At 38.7% G+C, this 19,016-nt stretch overlaps 1 protein-coding gene and 4 pseudogenes across 2 annotated transcripts; 3 read left to right on the top strand and 2 right to left on the bottom strand.

The window, feature by feature from the left end:
• The first annotated feature begins 1,334 nt into the window (after positions 1-1,334).
• Positions 1,335-2,994, top strand: LOC123475249 (annotated as a pseudogene).
• Positions 2,932-5,957, bottom strand: LOC123475242 (annotated as a pseudogene).
• Positions 5,958-7,384: 1,427 nt separating this feature from the next.
• On the bottom strand, positions 7,385-13,075 carry LOC123475336 (annotated as a pseudogene).
• On the top strand, positions 10,048-11,182 carry LOC123475245 (cuticle protein 21-like). 2 transcript variants are annotated; one of them, XM_045177675.1, is made up of 4 exons: positions 10,048-10,081; positions 10,143-10,199; positions 10,284-10,760; positions 10,828-11,182. In XM_045177675.1, exons 1-4 carry the CDS (start codon positions 10,070-10,072, stop codon positions 11,038-11,040), a joined length of 759 nt encoding a protein of 252 aa, XP_045033610.1. In that variant the 5' UTR covers positions 10,048-10,069; the 3' UTR covers positions 11,041-11,182. The 2 variants fall into 2 exon arrangements, with proteins under 2 accessions (XP_045033610.1, XP_045033611.1); XM_045177676.1 differs by having other exon boundaries at positions 10,056-10,081; positions 10,143-10,169.
• A 3,095-nt stretch (positions 13,076-16,170) lies between the features above and the next one.
• Positions 16,171-17,420, top strand: LOC123475244 (annotated as a pseudogene).
• The last annotated feature ends 1,596 nt before the right edge of the window (positions 17,421-19,016 follow it).

Raw genomic sequence — 19,016 nt, 5'->3', positions numbered from 1 at the left:
GATTATGCCGTGTGATTTTTGGATAATTTCAAGAGATGTCGTTTTTGGCCGATTTTGACAAAAGTAGGAAGGCTATACCCTTCCCACTTTTTCATTTTTGGCCAAATTTCAAATTTTGCTTAAAATACATGATTTCGATTCAGAATTGAATGCAAATCCCGGAAATCAGGTTTATTTTTCTGTTGGTCTTATAGTTTTTATATAAACGTTAAAAACCATAAATTAAGTTGGTGCGCTAACAGCACTGTTTTCGTTAATTTTAAAAACGGCTAGTTTAACGAGAAAACCAATGACGAAATCGAAATCAGCGTTCAATTTCGATTATGCCGTGTGATTTTTGGATAATTTCAAGAGATGTCGTTTTTGGCCGATTTTGACAAAAGTAGGAAGGCTATACCCTTCCCACTTTTTCATTTTTGGCCAAATTTCAAATTTTGCTTAAAATACATGATTTCGATTCAGAATTGAATGCAAATCACGGAAATCAGGTTTATTTTTCTGTTGGTCTTATAGTTTTTTATATAAACGTTAAAAACCATAAATTAAGTTGGTGCGCTAACAGCACTGTTTTCGTTAATTTTAAAAACGGCTAGTTTAACGAGAAAACCAATGACGAAATCGACATCAGCGTTCAATTTCGATTATGCCGTGTGATTTTTGGATAATTTCAAGAGATGTCGTTTTTGGCCGATTTTGACAAAAGTAGGAAGGCTATACCCTTCCCACTTTTTCATTTTTGGCCAAATTTCAAATTTTGCTTAAAATACATGATTTCGATTCAGAATTGAATGCAAATCCCGGAAATCAGGTTTATTTTTCTGTTGGTCTTATACTTTTTTATATAAACGTTAAAAACCATAAATAAAGTTGGTGCGCTAACAGCACTGTTTTCGTTAATTTTAAAAACGGCTAGTTTAACGAGAAAACCAATGACGAAATCGAAATCAGCGTTCAATTTCGATTATGCCGTGTGATTTTTTTACTCCAACGCTATCGAAAAGTTCGCGAACAGCGGCGAGCCGTTGAGTGTAATCAGAGTATATACGGTTGCCGCAATTCAAGAGCGACTACGTATACAGCCCAACCCTATCGGGAACTTCCCGATCGTAGGCTTCTAGTGATAATCACGTAAATCAAGTTGATTTTTCATTTGGCCTTATAGTTTATTAACTAAACGTAAAAAACGAAAACTTAAGTTGGGGCGCCAACAGCACTGTTTGTTTGTTTTTTGTTGTTGTTACCGTTTGTTGTCACCGGGAGCAGTTGAGTTTCAACTGACGAAAGCACGGCTAAAAGCTCAACTTCCGAGGCTGCACGTTAGAGTTCGTAAAATTGAGTGTGTATCTTTCTAGAGCACGTACAAAGCGCTGTACCCTACTGGCGCGACGGCTGAGACGAGGTTGTCGGAGCTTTCGGATCCGTAAAACACGGAAAGCAGACGCACACATTTGTAAAGTCAATTACGTTTTCACGTGGTAATTTCAATTGAAACAAACATAGATCTTTTAACACAATATTTTCTGACCAATTTACTTTTTCTAGGCCCTAGCCTAATGGCAGAAATACTTTTAAGTGAAGCTGAAAAAGCTTTTATTCATCATGGGGTACAGGTGGGCAAATTACTTTATCTATCAGCTAATATTGTATACAAGCATCTCTAGAAAAACTAGTTATAAGGTTACATGAAGTGGAGCACACATTTTCCCATGGATCAATAAATACTTTTCTCTTCTGCAACATGTTTTTATGGAACATGAAAGGATGACTTACGTGATGTGATGGCAGGACAAGACTAGATTATCGTCCCATAATCCTTGAGACTGGTTTGGTTTCCAATGCTAGTGGCTCATCAAGGCTTAGACTTGCCAACTCTGATGTTCTTGTGGGAGTCAAAGTTGAATTGGCTTCACCGTTATCTGAAAACCTTCGGAAGGAAGGCTGGAATTCTTTGTGGACTGGTCTGTTTAAATTAAGACATATAATGTTAAAATCATGTTAAATGTCAATCATTTTCAAATCAAAGCTCTGCAAATGCAACACCGAATTTGAAGGAAGAGGTGGTGAAGACTTGGCAAATGAAATATGCAGATTTTTGCAGATGTCTTACATGTCAGGAGATACAATAAATTTAGCAGAACTCTCTGTTTTGACAGGCCAACAATGTTGGGTCTTATATGTTGACATATTGGTAAAGATTAATTACTTATTTACAGGTCATGGATTTGTTGTCAACATTTTTCTAATATTTAAATAGATTCTTGAATGTGGTGGAAACCTGTATGACACAGTGTCATTGGCCGTAAAATCTGCTCTTTATACGACGCAAATTCCGTCCATTAAAGTAGCAACCATGGATGGAGATCAACCTGAATTAGAGCTGTCCGAAGATCCTTACGATACTAAGAGATTAAACACGCAAAACGTACCATGTCTCGTAACGCTGATGAAAGTAAAGATTTTTTATTTGTTTTGTTACACTGTTTTGGAACTTAAACAACATAATTATTTTTATTATCAGATTGGAAACCATTACCTTGTTGATCCGACACCAGAAGAAGAATGTTGCAGTTCTTCGGGTGTTGTTGTTGCAGTATCTGGTACCAAGAAGATAACGGCTGTTAGGAAAATCGGCTCTGGAAGCTTACACCCAGAAAGCCTAGTGTCAATGCTCAAAGTAATACTCATTAACACAATATGAATATCAATTATATTCAATTAAGCCGCCAAAAATTATGTTTCTTTTGCTTTAACAGACAGCAAGCGAAGTAGGCACAGTTGTTAACAAGATTCTTATGAACAAGCTATTGGAGGAAGAAAGGGCGGGGAAAACCCAAAAAGTCGGTTTCATGCGGTGAACTTCATTTAGTGTAAGAAGTTTTGTAATTGAATCAGTTCAACAATATTTTTGAAATTACAATTTTCCCATTAAAGTTCGATCTATTGCTATTTTATTGTTATTCAACTATTTGTACAAGGACTGTCATGTCTGGTGCACGACCAAGCCAAAATAACACGCGAAGACCCCAAAAGGTTAGCCTCATCTGGGTTTTATCCCACCTGGTTGATAATTGCATTTTATCAATAAACAATGCCAAAAAACGATAATCGAATCTTAGTTTCGGTATTACCATAACCGCCAATCGAAGAGAAATTGTTGCCAGACTCCTTGAAGACGTTGCCGGAATGAAGCCCTGGAACTATGAAAAATCCTCGTGTGGCGCTTCTTGCCATCAATGTGTATCGATCGACGAGACTTCCATGGTCTTTAGTTATTGCCCTAACAGTATTGATATTCCTTAGAATATAAAAAGAAGCCGTTATTCAATTTAAAAAAGGATTTGTTATACAAAATCATCTGTTTTCAAACGCCGTTTTAGTTTGACGTTCAAGTGAGTATTCTATAACTTAAAATAATAGAATTCAAACATGTAGCAAACTTAATCTATCAACTTTGCTGCATAATATGCTTTTCTAACGTTACTTCAGACTATACTCTGAGATTCAGGAACTAGTTGTCTGGTGCTATTACCTAATAGTTAAAAGCATCGTTCTTGGCATCGAACGAAGATTGTTCATGATCATGTCGAAACGCTGCGCTGCCATTTCCTGCATGTACTTCATATCACTTTCAGAAAGTTGGTTCAAATTGGTCAAATTGGGAGTTTGATTTCCAACTGGTCTTTGAAGAAGCATTTCGGCGAAGAGCAAATAATCTACGGAAACAAAACCACGAAAAAGTTTTTGTGGTGGTTTTATCTTCTTATGAGAATAAAATTAAATAAATAAAAAGTAAAAAATAAAAAGACTACTAGGTCTTAAGGGATGCATTTGATGCAGCAAAATTGATGATTTTTTTTTTCAAGCTGCAGAACGTTCTCGATAAAGCAGGCATCTAAATACCTAAATATGAGCATCAATTGAGAGGGCATTGCCCGGAAGCTGCTCATCATCCGCTCATGAATTTCTTCCATTTGAATTCGTATTGCCTGGCGTTGTTCGGTTGTCCTCTTCTGCCATTCGCCCGCTTTTGGCCCTTTGTGATCGTAAACATCCCAAAGACCTGACTTATTGAATCACCGTCAGTTGGCCAGGGCGGCGCTGAGATATAGCGCTGCGACACGGCCATGCAGAATAAACGGTAATCTAGTCATACAAACTCATTCGATGATGGAAATTTTTCCGAACGAGAAAAGACTGTCAGGGCAGTCGGCAGGATTTCAACTGACAACAAAAGACACTATCGAAGCAAAATCGCAAAACAAGGAAGAAAACTAACCGTTAACTCCAAGTTCGGCAGCATGGCGTTTCATTCCGGCATGATCGTTGAGTACAATTGAGGACCACAGCCGGCAAAGAGACTTGCGTACATTCGATGGAAGCTCTTCGTATAAGCCATGATCCAGCAGAACAATCTCGGCGTCACCTTTCTTCCTTTTGCGGACCAAGACTACAAAAGGTGCATAAGCAAATAAATTGAACCGTTTGAAACTCGAATGGGGTTTTCTGACTTACTGTTTCCTGGATGGGGATCGGCATGGACAAAACCCGTATGAAATATTTGTTCAGCAAACGTTTCAATCAGCTTGTGGCTGACTTCCTTTATCGAGAGTCCTGCCTTCTCTAAGGAACTGGTATCGCTTACTTTGATCCCGTCAATAAATTCTGTAGTCAATACTCGCTGTATGTGAGAAAAAAGGAAAGAGAAAGGGAGCCAAATTTGTAAAATAGGAACGGAGATTATTCATCTTATTATTTTAGTTACCTTGCTCGTCAAATCCCAGAAGACTTTGGGTACGTAAACGTAAGGTAACGAAGATAGTTCTTTGGCACATCTGTCAAATATTCCGTTATCAATACACTTTCTTAAAGCTGAAGATGAGCTTGTTTTACCTTTCACCATTGTGGCCTTCATTTAGAAAATCAAGTTCCTTGCAAAGGGTTTCCTTTAAGTCCTGCATAAAGTTATGAGGCAAGTAACATTTTAATTTCACGTTGCAAAAGTTTAATCCTGAGATAATTTAGGATGTCTTGTCATTCTTTCATACCTTAAGCACCCATTTAAATTCGAATTTCGGGTGCATCCAACTTATCAGTTCTAAAAGTATTTCAATTGTCGCAATATCACCATTGAACCGGTCTTGCAAATCAATGTACTGAACCTTAACTGCAACTTCTTTTCCATCTTGGCATTTGGCTCGGAAAACCTATGTCAAATGAAATGGTAAATTTACGCTTCAGCATAAAAATCCTGTTTTGCATTTTAGAATTTACTTGAGCCAAACTGGCAGCAGCAATAGGTTCTTCGTCGAACGACTTGAACAATTCCTTGTGATCCTTTCCAAATTCTTCATTAAATAGTTGCCCAATTTCACTGGCACCTCGCAAGACATTTGTCTTGCAGAACTTTAAGAGTGTCCAGATATTCTTTTGGTAAAATGTGATTCATTGAAACTAGGCCTTGACCAAGTTTGATATACAGTCCACCATTGCTAAGACAGCCATCTAGAATCCGGTTAGCAGTGCGCTGATGAGTTTTTTTCAGCTCCTGCTGATATTGTATTGAATCTTCATCAATATTTCTTAATGACCACCAGTAGTCTGTAGATATGGTTGTTCCAATTACAAGTGATCTTCATAGATGGTAATTGATTATTTTAGGTTTATTCACTTTTGGTTGTACTAGCTAATGTATTACCTTAGGAATCTACCAATTCCTTGGACCGTAACCCTGACCTTTCGTTGTTGCTGGTTGTCAGCCTGAATATACCAGATACCAGGTACAGCAATAGCAGTTGCAAATAAAAGACCCCATTTCTTCTTGGAAGTAGTTTTAAAACTTGTGTTTGATAGTGTGGTACACTTCCTAATAGGTTGGTTTTGTAGATAAATAACTTTGGCAATCTTTATACCTTTGAGTGAAGTGAACATGATTTTTGGGAATGGGAAGAATAATGGGAAAGATAATCAAAATATAATATGATCACCAAATCATGACCACTGACTGAAAAGGAAGTAATTTCAGTCGGGAACACTGAAAAAATTCACCGTTGGTTGTTTAGTTGTACAAAATTAATGCAATCTTTAGCTGTAAGACTAAGTTCAAAATCAAGATAGCTCGTTTTTTTGTCTCAGTTTCTCAGACTCCCAGTCAAATTCTTTACGTAACAAACAAATTATTACCCACTGAAACACTTTTCAGTTTTCACCGTTCTCAAACATACAGTTTCGTCTGCTAGCTAAAAGCCCACAGTTTGCCCAGTCCGTAATCCACGGTCCGCCTCCGCACTTTACTCTGGTCCAAAAAATAGTCTGTTACTTATTGGTTAGTCAACTTATGCTCCTACTACATCATAACGCAAAGAGCATTACCGAAATTAAAAAGTACTTTATTCTTGCTCGTAAAAATAAAATAAAAGATATTCAGTAATGGTTTTTGTTCTGTGTCTTCATGGAGTTAAATTAGTATCATGGAGAGCTACAGAGTTTTTGAATGTATCGTTAAAGCAAGGCAAAATGGTTCGCGCTCTACAGTTTTATTCGACTAGTAAAAATACCGGTAAAAAAGACGTGGACTCATCACTTGCCGGAAACGAAAAACGAAAAACTCTGTTGGATAGACTGGGAAATGGCCTGAACCTTGGAACATGGAAATTTATATGCAAGACTTAGTTTTCAAAATCTCAAGCCAGACATTGTGCCCCTGTCTTATAAAATGTGTTACCGGAGGGACTTGAAACATATGCCAATCTGGCTATTACAACAGCTGTATCAGCAGCAACATGCATATCAGCAGGTCTTGTATATCAACTTCTTCAAGTGGATTCTGCACCACTCACAGAAGAAATAATAGGCTTTGGCATTGCTGGGGTGGTTTCTATTATTGCTCTGATGATTGTGTCACTTAGAGTACCACTTCGCATTTACTACTCTCCAAAGTCTGATGACTTTCTTGTCTTTATGCCTCGATTCATACCATATGCTACAAGAAAACTGTGTATTCAGCCAGGTCAGCTTGCACCACCTACAAGCACTTCAGGATTCCTACCTTGGATTAATATCCAGCATATACATACAGAGTCTAAGCAAAAGATTTTAATTGATGGTGACAAATTTATATTGCCTATGTATTATAACAAACTGATGGGTTATTAACATGATTGTAAATCAGCAGCATTCATTAATAAATATGAATAAACCAAATTAAATCAATTGAGTATATAAAGGCACCCATGTGACAGCACTTGAATAGTCAGTTCTTTTCATGTTCATCATCCCAATGTTTTCGAAATCATGTGATGATCGTGGTAATATGAATGACTGAATGCCCCTTAACGAACCCGCCCTTTCCCTTAAACAGACTTCATGGAAATCAACTAGGGCATGTCTACTTTTCACGAGTACGATTAAAATCTTCAAAAATTTGGGATTCAATTTCGTGGAATTCCGCTCGAGCTTCTTGCGCTGCTACCTCGTCGCCTCGCTCCTGAGCGTCGATGATTTGAGTTCGTAGATCGCGAAGCTTATCCCTTTTCAATAGCACCGAACTCCCCTCATCCTGTCGTAACATTTTAGCCATTAAAGCTGAATCTCTTATTGTGCGACGCTGTATTACCTTTCTTTGTGGAGATCGAGGAAAACGAGTAACGAGGCCATTTCGAGCAGTTCACTAAAGCCATTCTTTAGGGGAATACTTCGGAATCCGCGGCGAATACACAAAGCTGCGCAAAATAAATTGCATTACGATAAGCTTCATAAATATGTAGTAAAATATTAAGCAAAACAAAAATGGCTACTGGGTACGTTGCTTGCGCAATAAGATGAGAATCACCAAACATATCTACAAAAAGAATTCACTTTCTTGTAATATTATTTTAATAAACTGCTTAAAAAAAATATAAACCTATATCGTAAACAGCAAAGCGCAGGAGCGCCAAGGACGGGCAAGAGACTTCGAGTTGAAATGTTTCATCCCAAACAGGATTAAAACCATTATCAGCTGTAAAATATGTACTATCAGTATGCAAATAAACTTATTATTGCTTTCCTTCTTATTACTTATGATCTTTGTGGTGTGTTTGTTGTTAATATTGTCTTGCTGGCTTCCAATAATCTCAATTTCTACGCAAGGACTTACTATCCCTCGTTTAGACTTAGTTAAATGACGGGCTGCTATGACCTAAATGCAATATAGTTTTGTTAACGTTAGTTTTTGTTAACGAAATTGTATGGTATCGACGAATCGTCGATACCATACGTTGTCGACGACGATGTTTACCTTAACAACGACAACGACAGGTTCTTCGGCAGCCAATATCGAGGATTCAGGGAGTTCTTCAGCATAAAGCTTGGCTTCAATACGTAACCACATTTGCCGTTTTGCAAAAATTTGCCTTCATTTAATTGCATGCTTTTATCTGTAAACAAAACAATTAGATAAATCGATAATGCGAAAGCGAGTTCAAAGCAATCGTAATGACCAACCAGGGGTTTGGTAATTTAATGCCGCCATTTGAGAACCAACGTTCCAAAAGGGAACTGGACAATAATTGCTAGAATCTATCCGTTGGCCTTTGGGTAGACACGGCTGAACATCACCTAACAACAAAAAAGTGCAGTTTAGTGTCTGTGCGAATGCGAAATGAAATGCTACGACAATATTTTGAGATCAACATACCTGGTGGTACCAAAGAAAGAATTTTTGCTCTTGAAGCATCAATTTTTCGGCTTTTTGCTCCGGGAAGGAAGACATTTCATATGGATTCCGTCCGTCACGCAAAATGCGTTCCTGGTTGAATGTCACCGCTCTGCAGTAGACGATGATGTCTGACAGCTCTTTAGCGATTCGCCACGTCAGTTCAATTTCGCGGTGCATATTTTCACGATCACTACACGCTGCGCGACACTCCTTTAAAAAGCGTAATACCATTAGAAAAAACACTACAAAATATAATTGTAAAACACGGCAATACTTAATAGTGTTGCACCAATCAATAGCATCTTCCTTGGATTCTACACCCAATTCGATTGGATCTGTGTGGGAAGGAGACTTCACCCGGAGTAGCTACTCCGGAGTAGCTTTGCGAGCCAAAGCATTGTCTCCGATGGAATCGGGGGCGAATGTGACCGGACTGGAGAATGCAACGCTACTAGCTCCACCATGGCACCCGCTACATCGTAGCTACCTTTCTGCAAACTGCCTAGTGGCATAACATCTGTGGACTGAAATTAATATAGAAATATCTTACATGGCGCAAGGTATGCCTCCATCACTGTCTAATAAATTCTCACGTTTTCGTTTTGCATTTCTTGGGTAATGTCAATTTCTTGCGTATAATTAGCTGGGAAGAGAAGTTGCTTGCGACCTCCATAGTCGCCCCGCCACCAGCCGTTATCTTCTTTTTCACGTTGTAGATTATGGCGTGTTTGCAAAAACAAAGCTCGTCTTCCTGCTGGCTGCGGTAATCATAAAGAGCTTTCACGGTTACCTAATGAAAATAAAAAGTAGATTCTTGACAACACATCAACATTACTAGGGCTGTAAATTTGATTACCCCAGTCAAAGCGTTAGAATCCATGTAACCAGGTGCATCTTCTCCATCTTGTGGACTCTGGCGAAAAATAAAAAATAAAACCGTTTTTAATCTAAAACTTCAAAAACAAAGAAAAAACTAGCAATAATCGGTTCAAAAGTGTTAATATTACTAAAACACTGTCGGTTTTTTACACTAGCAAGGTCATTTCTACTTATTAGGATTCAAGCCGAAAGACAGACTTGTTAACATTCTTATCGTATTTGTCCTACCAATGTGAACACAAACAATCCTTCCTATTTTTCTAGGAAGTAGTCGCTTCTTCTTATTGTAAGTTCAGCTAAAACATTCGGTAACGATGGTTCTTGAATGAACAAAAGGATCAGTAAAAAATTGATAGGCAATAACTTCAAACAAACCAGTTCAATCTGAATATTCATGATTAAAGCGCAATGACCTTTCTAGGGCCTACGTTGAAGTATATAGAAAGCGACAGGTATGTCCATCTTCAGTCTTCTCTTTGTCTTCAATTGGTGACAATGAATCGATGGGTAATACACAGAACGAGATCTTTATGGCCTACGAAAAAGTAACGGTCTCTATTTCTTTTAGTTTATTTTGTTCGCAGTCTGCAATGCTGTAAGTGGAATTGATGGGCGTCCACAGCAAGTACCCCCTTGTTCTATTTCTTTAATTTAATAGGGTTTAAAATTTAATTTTACCGCTTTAATACTGTATTTCTACCTTTTTCAGCCTTACATATTGAAGCCGAATGGAGAAATTATTCACTTCGTAGGCGGTCTCCCAGTGCCTTTTATTAGCCAAAAGCTTGTTATGCCTTTGACTTCGACAATGCTACTGGGTTTACCCGTCTCTCTAGCAGGATCAGTTATTCCATTGGCACTCTGGCCGTACTTCAATCAATTCAACCCTTCTTTCATTTCAAACGTTATCTATAAGGAGCGGACAAGTACTCCTGTACCGATTTCTACATCCATTGGTTTGGATTCCGGGAATGAAATAACGACTTCTATCCCTATGAAGTCAGAAGAAACTACTGCAGCTACCATAACCGCTACGCAAGCCGATGTCGATTTCTCAATTCCGACAGCAGATTCAGGGATAGTAGCAGGTGCGGTAAGTCAAGCGGTAACACAGCCATCTTCATCTATTCCGGCATATTCAACATTACCACCCTCATTGGCCATGCCGACTACTCCGGTCATTACGGTAAGTTTAGTTTCATATGCAATTGTTTAAAGCAATTACGCTTTCCTAACCACTGAGAGAAATTTAGGTTCAGCGAGACGGAGAGTACGACTTTGAATATAGCGTGAATAATCGAGAAACCGGGGATATCAAAAGTCATGGAGAGAAACGATTGAATGGTGTCGTGACGGGATACTATTCGCTGGTGGATGCGGACGGGATGCTACGCAAGGTCAATTACACGGCTGATGCTAATGGCTTTAGAGTGACAGTAAACAGGCTACCCATAACAAGCCAATAGGTTGACTATTAAATTATCACGACGTCTACCGAAAACATAACGGAATTCCTTTTGTCCTACATAACGATTAAATTTTACAAACTGAAAAGACGCGATGAATTAATAATCCGGAAACTAACTTAAAAATATACGGTAAAAATGACGTAAAATGAAATTACCACTCCACGTTGACGTACGATCTCCTCTGTTACTGGATAGCGAAGGCGAACCTTACGGTAGAGGGGATTCTTTTCGTAATAGCTAACCAAGTCGATGAGACTTCTCAAACTGGGCCGTTCCAATGATGTACAGACGGCCCTCTTGCTTTATGCGGCAATGTTTGATTTTTCCTCGGCCCTTTGCAATATTATTACGGTCCATGAGATATCAAGAAAAAGAAGCTAAGGTTAAGCTAAGAAAGATTCGCAAAAGTGAAGTTATATCTACCTGAATGAAATGGAAAAGGTGTTCAACTCTCGCTCACTTGGCCTGACCAAAAATGCCCCATCTCTCGGGATCCAACGAAGTAGCTCTTCTGCCTTTGCTCTCACGGTTGTCGGATGGTACCAATCCTTGCTTTCATGGGTACAAGGCTGAGGAACAGGTTTATTCAAAACGATACTAAATCCCTGTGAAGGAAATTCAAGTGTTCTTTCAGTAAGCGATTTAGAATATACCATCAAATTATAGTGGCCCTACCGGACTTCGCAAGGGATGGGTTTTGTAGTGAACAACTAAACTATACAAACTATCGTAGCAGTTGGGCTCTATAAGGTAATATTTTGTTCTTCCCCACTCTTGTCGAGTGCGTATATGGCAGTGATAGACTTTCTCTTGACGCCTTGAATATTTAGAAAGAATACAATATCGTGGAACGATTAAGTCATTAATACAAGTACGTGACTTACCAAAAGGAAAGCGAAAAGTCACCAACGAAGTTGCCACTCTTTCGGACAAGGAAAGCTCCGTCACCTAAGGAGGGCCCATACTGTTGTAATAACTCTTCCGCTCTTGTTCGACCCCCTGCCAGTCTACCATGGAACCATTCCTCGCCGAAATGTAGTTCGTATTCCGAACACCCTTCAGTAGAAACATATGATGTTTAGATACAAAATTAAGCAAAATTTACAAAAAAATAGTTACTTCTCGCAGAGTCTGTTTGGCAATATCAGAAACATCGTCGTCTGCTTCTTCCGGTTCATTTTCTTCTGGATGAACTTCAGTATAGAACATCTTGGCGTCACTTAAAACGAAAAAATGTGAAACCCATTCTCTTTCCAGTTTGTCTTCCAAGAATAAAATGCCATTCTTTTCCGAGTTTGAGAGATCTAAATCTTTTACTAGTGAAAAATATGATAAATATGATAAACAGCCAATTTAGACTGAGTGAGTTAAACGTAACATACTACTACTATCGTCAAGGCGGCCTATTGAAGACATGGTTTCATCAATTGAAATAAATGTGGCGCCTTCAGGTAGTTTTTTGTGCTTCAGTAGAATCTTCTTTCGCAACGCATCGGGTGAAGGCATATAGGTTTCATTTTTTTCAAGTGGCAATGTAAGCAGCATTGAACCAAAAATCTCTTCGAAAATTTTTGCCATCTTTCTTTGTTGTGGAAGTGTGCAATGGTCTTCAATCGAAAGAATGACTGGGTAAACGGAAGCACTAAAGGCGTGCTCTTTGATCGTTTTAACAACGTCTGAGAAAGCGAATTTTGCTTGTAATGGTATGGCCATGGTAAATAAAAAAGGCATCCCATCAGGACCATCCCAACAATCTAGCTCGATGCAACGGCAACCTTGATTAAGGCAACGTGCGTAAGCTTCAACACTGGATATACTAGAAAACTGGTCGCCTGTCAAATACCTTATAGGAAAAATATATATATTCCAACAAATGGTTCCATAAGAATAATTTTTGGATTGGAAATGCCGTTACGTGTTATGTGACGAAGAAATCCAATAATTGGAAAGCGGTTGGGTCATATCCTGATTTACACTATTGTGCTGGGAATCCCAAAGCTCGTTATGGTGCGAAAAAGGTAACTTGTGAACTGAAAAGAAATGCAAAAATAGCCATGAATGTGAAAATGACCAAATTGCATTTCCTTATTTTCACCTCTTTTGGAGGAAATAGGCAGCTTCGACGTTGCGTCGTGGATCTCGTACGAAATCCCTCATAAAGGCAGTGGCTGCATCGGCTTCCATCGGTGGGTCACCTTGTTCTGCAAGAAATCTTTGGAAATCTTCCAAAGATATAATGCTTCCATCCGTGGAATACTTGTGGAAGAATGACCGGTACATCTGTGAGGCACAACTGAGTTTTGTCTAAAAGGCGAATTGATCACCGGTAGAAAGGCATTTTGTACGTTTTCATCGTAGATGAGGATGTGGTAGAGGGAAGCGAATTCGTCGAAAGATAATTCGCCTAATCTTCGACAATCTATTTCATGAAACGCCTCTTTGAGCCGCGGTTTGGTCATTTGGCAGTTCACTTGTGGCAAGAATGCTTTGACATCTTTCAGCGTCACTGTAGTCCTGTCGGTGGTCATGTTACAAAATTCCTTCCATAGCCAGCGTTCCATTTGCAATGGGTAAGAAGAAGCCAGTGTGTCACGCGACAAGTAGCGTAGTCCTCTCACCCACAGATCACATTCCGGTCCAGAAAGCGCTATCAACGAAGTTTAGAACTGTATCATATTGAATTAAATTATGCTAAAAGTAATTACCTCCAATGGAAAGAGTCTTAAGACAAAAATCTTGACCGTAAAAACGACATAACATCGATTTTCGTCAAATTTTCGGGCATCTTCTGGCCATCGCTCAAAATCTCTCGAATTTCTACCAGGCCTTACTTCCTTGACTTCTCTTAAATCAACTGATATTGACAAAGGGGAAAAGTGTTACGGTTAATATAGATGGCTGGTAGAATTTAATTACAAAACAGGCTAAAATAAAAATGCTTAACAAAAGAAAATGTTCTTAGACCAATCTTGGGTTTTTGGCAAGCTCGAAAAAAAGTTATTGCAGGTTTACATATTAGTACATTTTAAATATACAGTAAGATTACAAAAATGTTACCAGCCCCTTCGGAGACATTCCTCTTGCTCATTGGTTTATACCACACAACTTGACGTGTCTCTCTTTAACTGACAAAATCCTTCTGTCAGGATGTTTCTTCTGGAAAACTTGGTGACAACTGTCCTCTCTCCAATTGGCAAATAATGTTTTCCATTTCTGGAAGCAATCCAGTCCCATCAGTTTCATTCATGGTTCAACTGACTTGTTTACGTTAGCGACGGATCAAAGAAGGGAAAGATGGAACACTCCTCTGTCTAACGGCAAGCGGAAGATAACTAGGTACCATACGAGACAACGGGGAGGACTCAAGTTGAGGCAAAGGCTTATTGATTCTGGCAAATTACCAGAAATAGTTAGCAGGATGTAAATAATTTTGTACCAAACAAGTACTGAAATCTTGGTTTCCTACACCATTAATCTACTAAGATTCGTTCACTTTGAATGCTGATATATAATGTACAGTACATCTTTAAAAACAGCTGACAGCCAGTTAGTTCCAAAGTCTCTTTCCTGCTGTCAACTTTTTGGCCTGGAGGAATCAAGTTTTAAAGCTTGGTAGTCATAGCAAAGGCTGAAGGGCGGAGCTTAATAAAAACATGCCTGCTCTGCCTTTCAAATGTTTCAATTGCTCAAGAGCTCAGGCTCAGGTGGGATTTATATTTCATAACCAACAAAGCTAAAGTAATCATTTGTCAACGTTACAAAATACGGGATTAAAAAAAACATTATTGATACAATAACTAGTATACTATAGCTGGATATCACAACAAGTCGATTATGTAAACTGTATATGCTTGTCAGGCCTGCATAGTATTAAGTGGTAATAACAGCATTAAAAAAGTGAGATAGAGTCAATAATATTAATGACTACCATTTGTTTGAGCTCTTCAGGAATAGATCATCAGGCTTGAGAAATAGATGGAACACGTCGGTCGGCCCAAGTGCAGATGACATCAGTAGGCAACTATATTTCTCCCTCGCAGCGTCAAAATATGAGACAAGATGCCTTACTTTTTAACGTACGGGCGTTACGCTTACGCAATCGCCTTATTTTTCGAATATTACTTTTTTATTTTTATTTTTACAAACGAACACGAAAATGAGTGGACTATGCGTCCACTGGCAAAACATCTAATTTTTAGACTCATACCACCGCCAATAAGGCGATGGAGAACGCTGTAGTGCCATACATTACGGCGACCAACTAGAGGACGATATTATGCTTTGTGTTCGTCGAATCAAACTGAATTCACTCCTCTGAAGAAACATACTACCCCATGTGTAATATGTTCAACTTAAAAGGAAGGGTAAATTACCTTTCATTCAATTAAATTAACAGCGTCACAGCAACAGCGGATTTAAGATTCTTCGTACGAGCTATAGGCCAATGAATTTCAGTATTCAGTAGTTCGGTTTGCAGGGGAGGAATGCAACTTGCGTTCGCTTCGAGAAGATATTTTCACGAGATTTTCAGCGCAAAGACACAGAATCAACAGATCTGACGACAATTTTACCAATAAAAACTGTTCGGCTCTTTGCTGTTTAAGTGCATAAACAGCCCAATCTCCACCAATTATATAGTGAATACACGACCAAATAGTGGATTCTAACTAACACTAATCACTGAAATAAGCAAGACGAACAGATACCAAACACAATTCTAAAACAGAAGAATAAGAGACGACGAGCACTTGCCAATTCTATCACCAAAAACTATTTTAGACAAGAGAGAGAAGATCTGGGTTGGATAAAGTGGGAGGTTGATGTGCTTCCCGTTAGATAAAAATGTTGGGATTCTGGGTAGGATTATTGAGAAAGGATTTCTTGGTACCAGTGAAGGTCATTACTAGGAAAGAGCGAGAATGGTCTTTTCTATATATCCAAGTAGGAAAAGAACAGAAGTTTGATCAAAAAATCAATTAAACGCTTCATCTCGTGACAACATATTTGGAATTTTGGATTAGAGATTCTCGGAATTTTACTTTTTCCCGATAGTTTTGGCAAACAATGATTTACTATCGATATCTTATACTCTATGCGTTCTTATCTTCGTTCATCAGTTCCTTATCACGTTATCCTATTCCAGCCTATATCAAGTGTTATGCTAGACAACAGTGCGAAATAAACATTCAGTTTGCAACGTCAATGTAGTTACCATGGTTTTGTCGCTTGAAGAATTTGAAGCAGCTAGTAACTGTGAATTAAGTAATGAACAAAAAGCTAGAATGTTATCACTGTTTCACCTGAGACAGAAGACAAGCAGTTTTCTTATTCAGTGTCTTGCTGACCGTGAAATTCAAAAATTGATAGAAGTCCACGAGAATGCGTCCTCGAAATCAGCTTATCGTTACAATTGTACCGTAGTTCACACTCCCCATGCCTGCGCTCATGTTAGAAAATGTAAAACTATTTTTTTTAAATATAACTTATTGTTACTTGTATCTTTCCAGTTGGATGCAGTTAATGATCATGGTTGGAATGGGAAAAAAATCAACCTTATGATCCGAAGTTGAATTGGGGCAAGCTTTTGCTCAGCAACATTCCAACCGTAAGCGGGACAACGTTGGTAATTTAGCTACAAGAAATCACGAAATAAAGCAGCAAGAAATTGACCAATTAGAAGAAACCATACGTATTCTTCAAGAGGAGAACACTAAAATAAAACAGATTTACCATAGTCGCTTAACAAAAGTTAACGACGCAGTTAGCGACTTTAATGAAAGCAACGTGAAACCAGACAGTCAACAGGTAAACCAGCTCCAACAGAAGATACAGTTGCTGAATTCGGATTTGCAGTCCCAGATGGCGACAGTACGACTACTCAGAGATGAAAAAGCTAATTTGCAAGTTATGATTAACAACTTACGAGTCGGGTCACTTTACAAGAACAATACGAATGTATCTGCTGATAATAAGCGGATTGCTCAACTAGAGGAACAGTTGAATGCGATGAGATTGGACTTGCAGTACAAAAACGACAGAATTCGTTCATTGACGCAACAAAATTCTGATTCGCTGGCTGCGTTTATGGAAGCTCAAGCCAAGATACCGTTCAACCGCTTTCCTTCCGAATCATCCAGGACAAAACAATGAGCATCAAGGCTGCTGCATTATCATGTAAAGATAGAACGATATAGGCATGTATATTGCCAAAAACAATTGGACGTGGTACGTTTTGTTATCAGATAGTGCTGCTGCAACCAGAAAGGCAAACTGTTTTTTCCTCGCATTATTCCGTTATTAAAGCTACTGAGACTTGTGCTTAATCACGCTTAATAAATATAATACAAAAAGTTACGTATACTTATAAATTAAATTGATACGGCATTTTATTTTAAAACTGATTTAAAAGTATTGATATGCGTTATGGTTAACAAGGGGAAATATCTTTGTGGTTTTAGTTGTGGACGTAATGATAATAGTGTACGCCACGACGTGATGTACAGTATTATGGATGGGAAATGCGCGGAAATTAAAACTATGCGACCCACGGATTAAAAGTAAGAAATTGAACAAATGAGTTTTACGATGAAAAGATAGGTTCTAAAATTTGACATAAGATACTGTACGTTTCAGTCGGAATCCTCACTGTCGACGATGTTTTTCAATCGACCAAATATTTTCTTAAATTCTGGTGATTTCTTTGGTGACGTTTCTTGTTTCTTTGCGCTGGCTGGAGAAGGACTACGGCGAGTTGCAAAGAGGCTCGTTACACCGCGGCGAGATCTCCTGTTTTGTCATAGAGGTAGAATTTAAAAGATAAATTAAGATTTTGCAAAGAGAAAAGCTCTTGACAAATAGACTGGTACCATTGGAGGTGATGATGTTTGATGTATTGAGTTCTGAAACCTCCTTTTCTCTCTCAAATTTCTTCTTAAGTTTTCGGCATTCAGAAACTGAAGGTTTTCCTTCAAACCGCGCTCATGAAGCAACTCCATTAGCTTTTGAGCCCTCGCTTTGTCGCTTTTGCAGTTTTGCCATAATATTTTGTAGTTCTGCACGCGAATTCCTGTAATTGAAGTTCAGTAACAATTAAAAATAGAAAAAGTTTGTGATTGTGTTGCTTTGCTCACCCGCTTCTTTCAAATAGCGCTGAAGCCGTATTATACGCGGGTTGTCTCCGGGATTTTTCTTCTCCTTTGTAGTTTCCTTTTAGATGATTTTTCATCTTTCTGCGTGGCCTTTTTCTTCTGCGGAGAAACGTTTTCGGACTCCTCACTGGAAGAAGATCCAGAAGACAGGCAACCAGGAGTTCTTCAACCTTGCCAGTGCTTGAATTACTTGTTTTACGGGACACTGGATCATCGGAGTCGCTAGCACTTCCAGAACTCCCACTTTTCCTTGTTCCGTTGGCTTTCTTTGCAGAACTTTCTTTTTCTTATCGAAGAGCTGAGAACTGAATCAGGGTCTTCGTCACTTTTGGAACTCGAGCTGGATCGCGATATAACGTTATTTTCAACATTTGAGGGATCCTCAACCTCACTATCTTCTGAAGAGCTGCTAGTATTGGACGAGTTATCGAGCTTCTCCAGAATACCGTTTTTATCCAACACCTTTGTTTTTTTAGTGTCAATTGGTTTGGATCTGGAACTTAGAGGATTTGTGTTGACTTTGGCTTTAGTTGGAGAAATAGTAACGTCATCCTGAACAGACGATTTCTTTTGCTGCTCGCAGGACCTAGTTTTGTCTTGCCCATTGACGGACTAGATTTGCTGTCGATTGTTACTGGAACAGTTTCATTCTTCATGATGGTTGCTGGACTGCCATTTTTTTACTGGAAGCCGGTTCTGGTGTGACACTTTCTGATTTAACAGCATCGTCGGAGCTGCTATCAGACGAAATATTTTTTTTTTTTTGTTTTGACTCGTTTTTGCTCACTGCCAGTTTCCTCACTCCTTTTCTTTTCAAACTGTTTT

This window comes from Daphnia magna, linkage group LG8 (assembly GCF_020631705.1).
Source record: "Daphnia magna isolate NIES linkage group LG8, ASM2063170v1.1, whole genome shotgun sequence".
NCBI classification, from domain to species: domain Eukaryota; kingdom Metazoa; phylum Arthropoda; class Branchiopoda; order Diplostraca; family Daphniidae; genus Daphnia; species Daphnia magna.
Note: the sequence above shows the minus strand (reverse complement) of the source record. Positions and strands in the feature narration are given on the sequence as shown.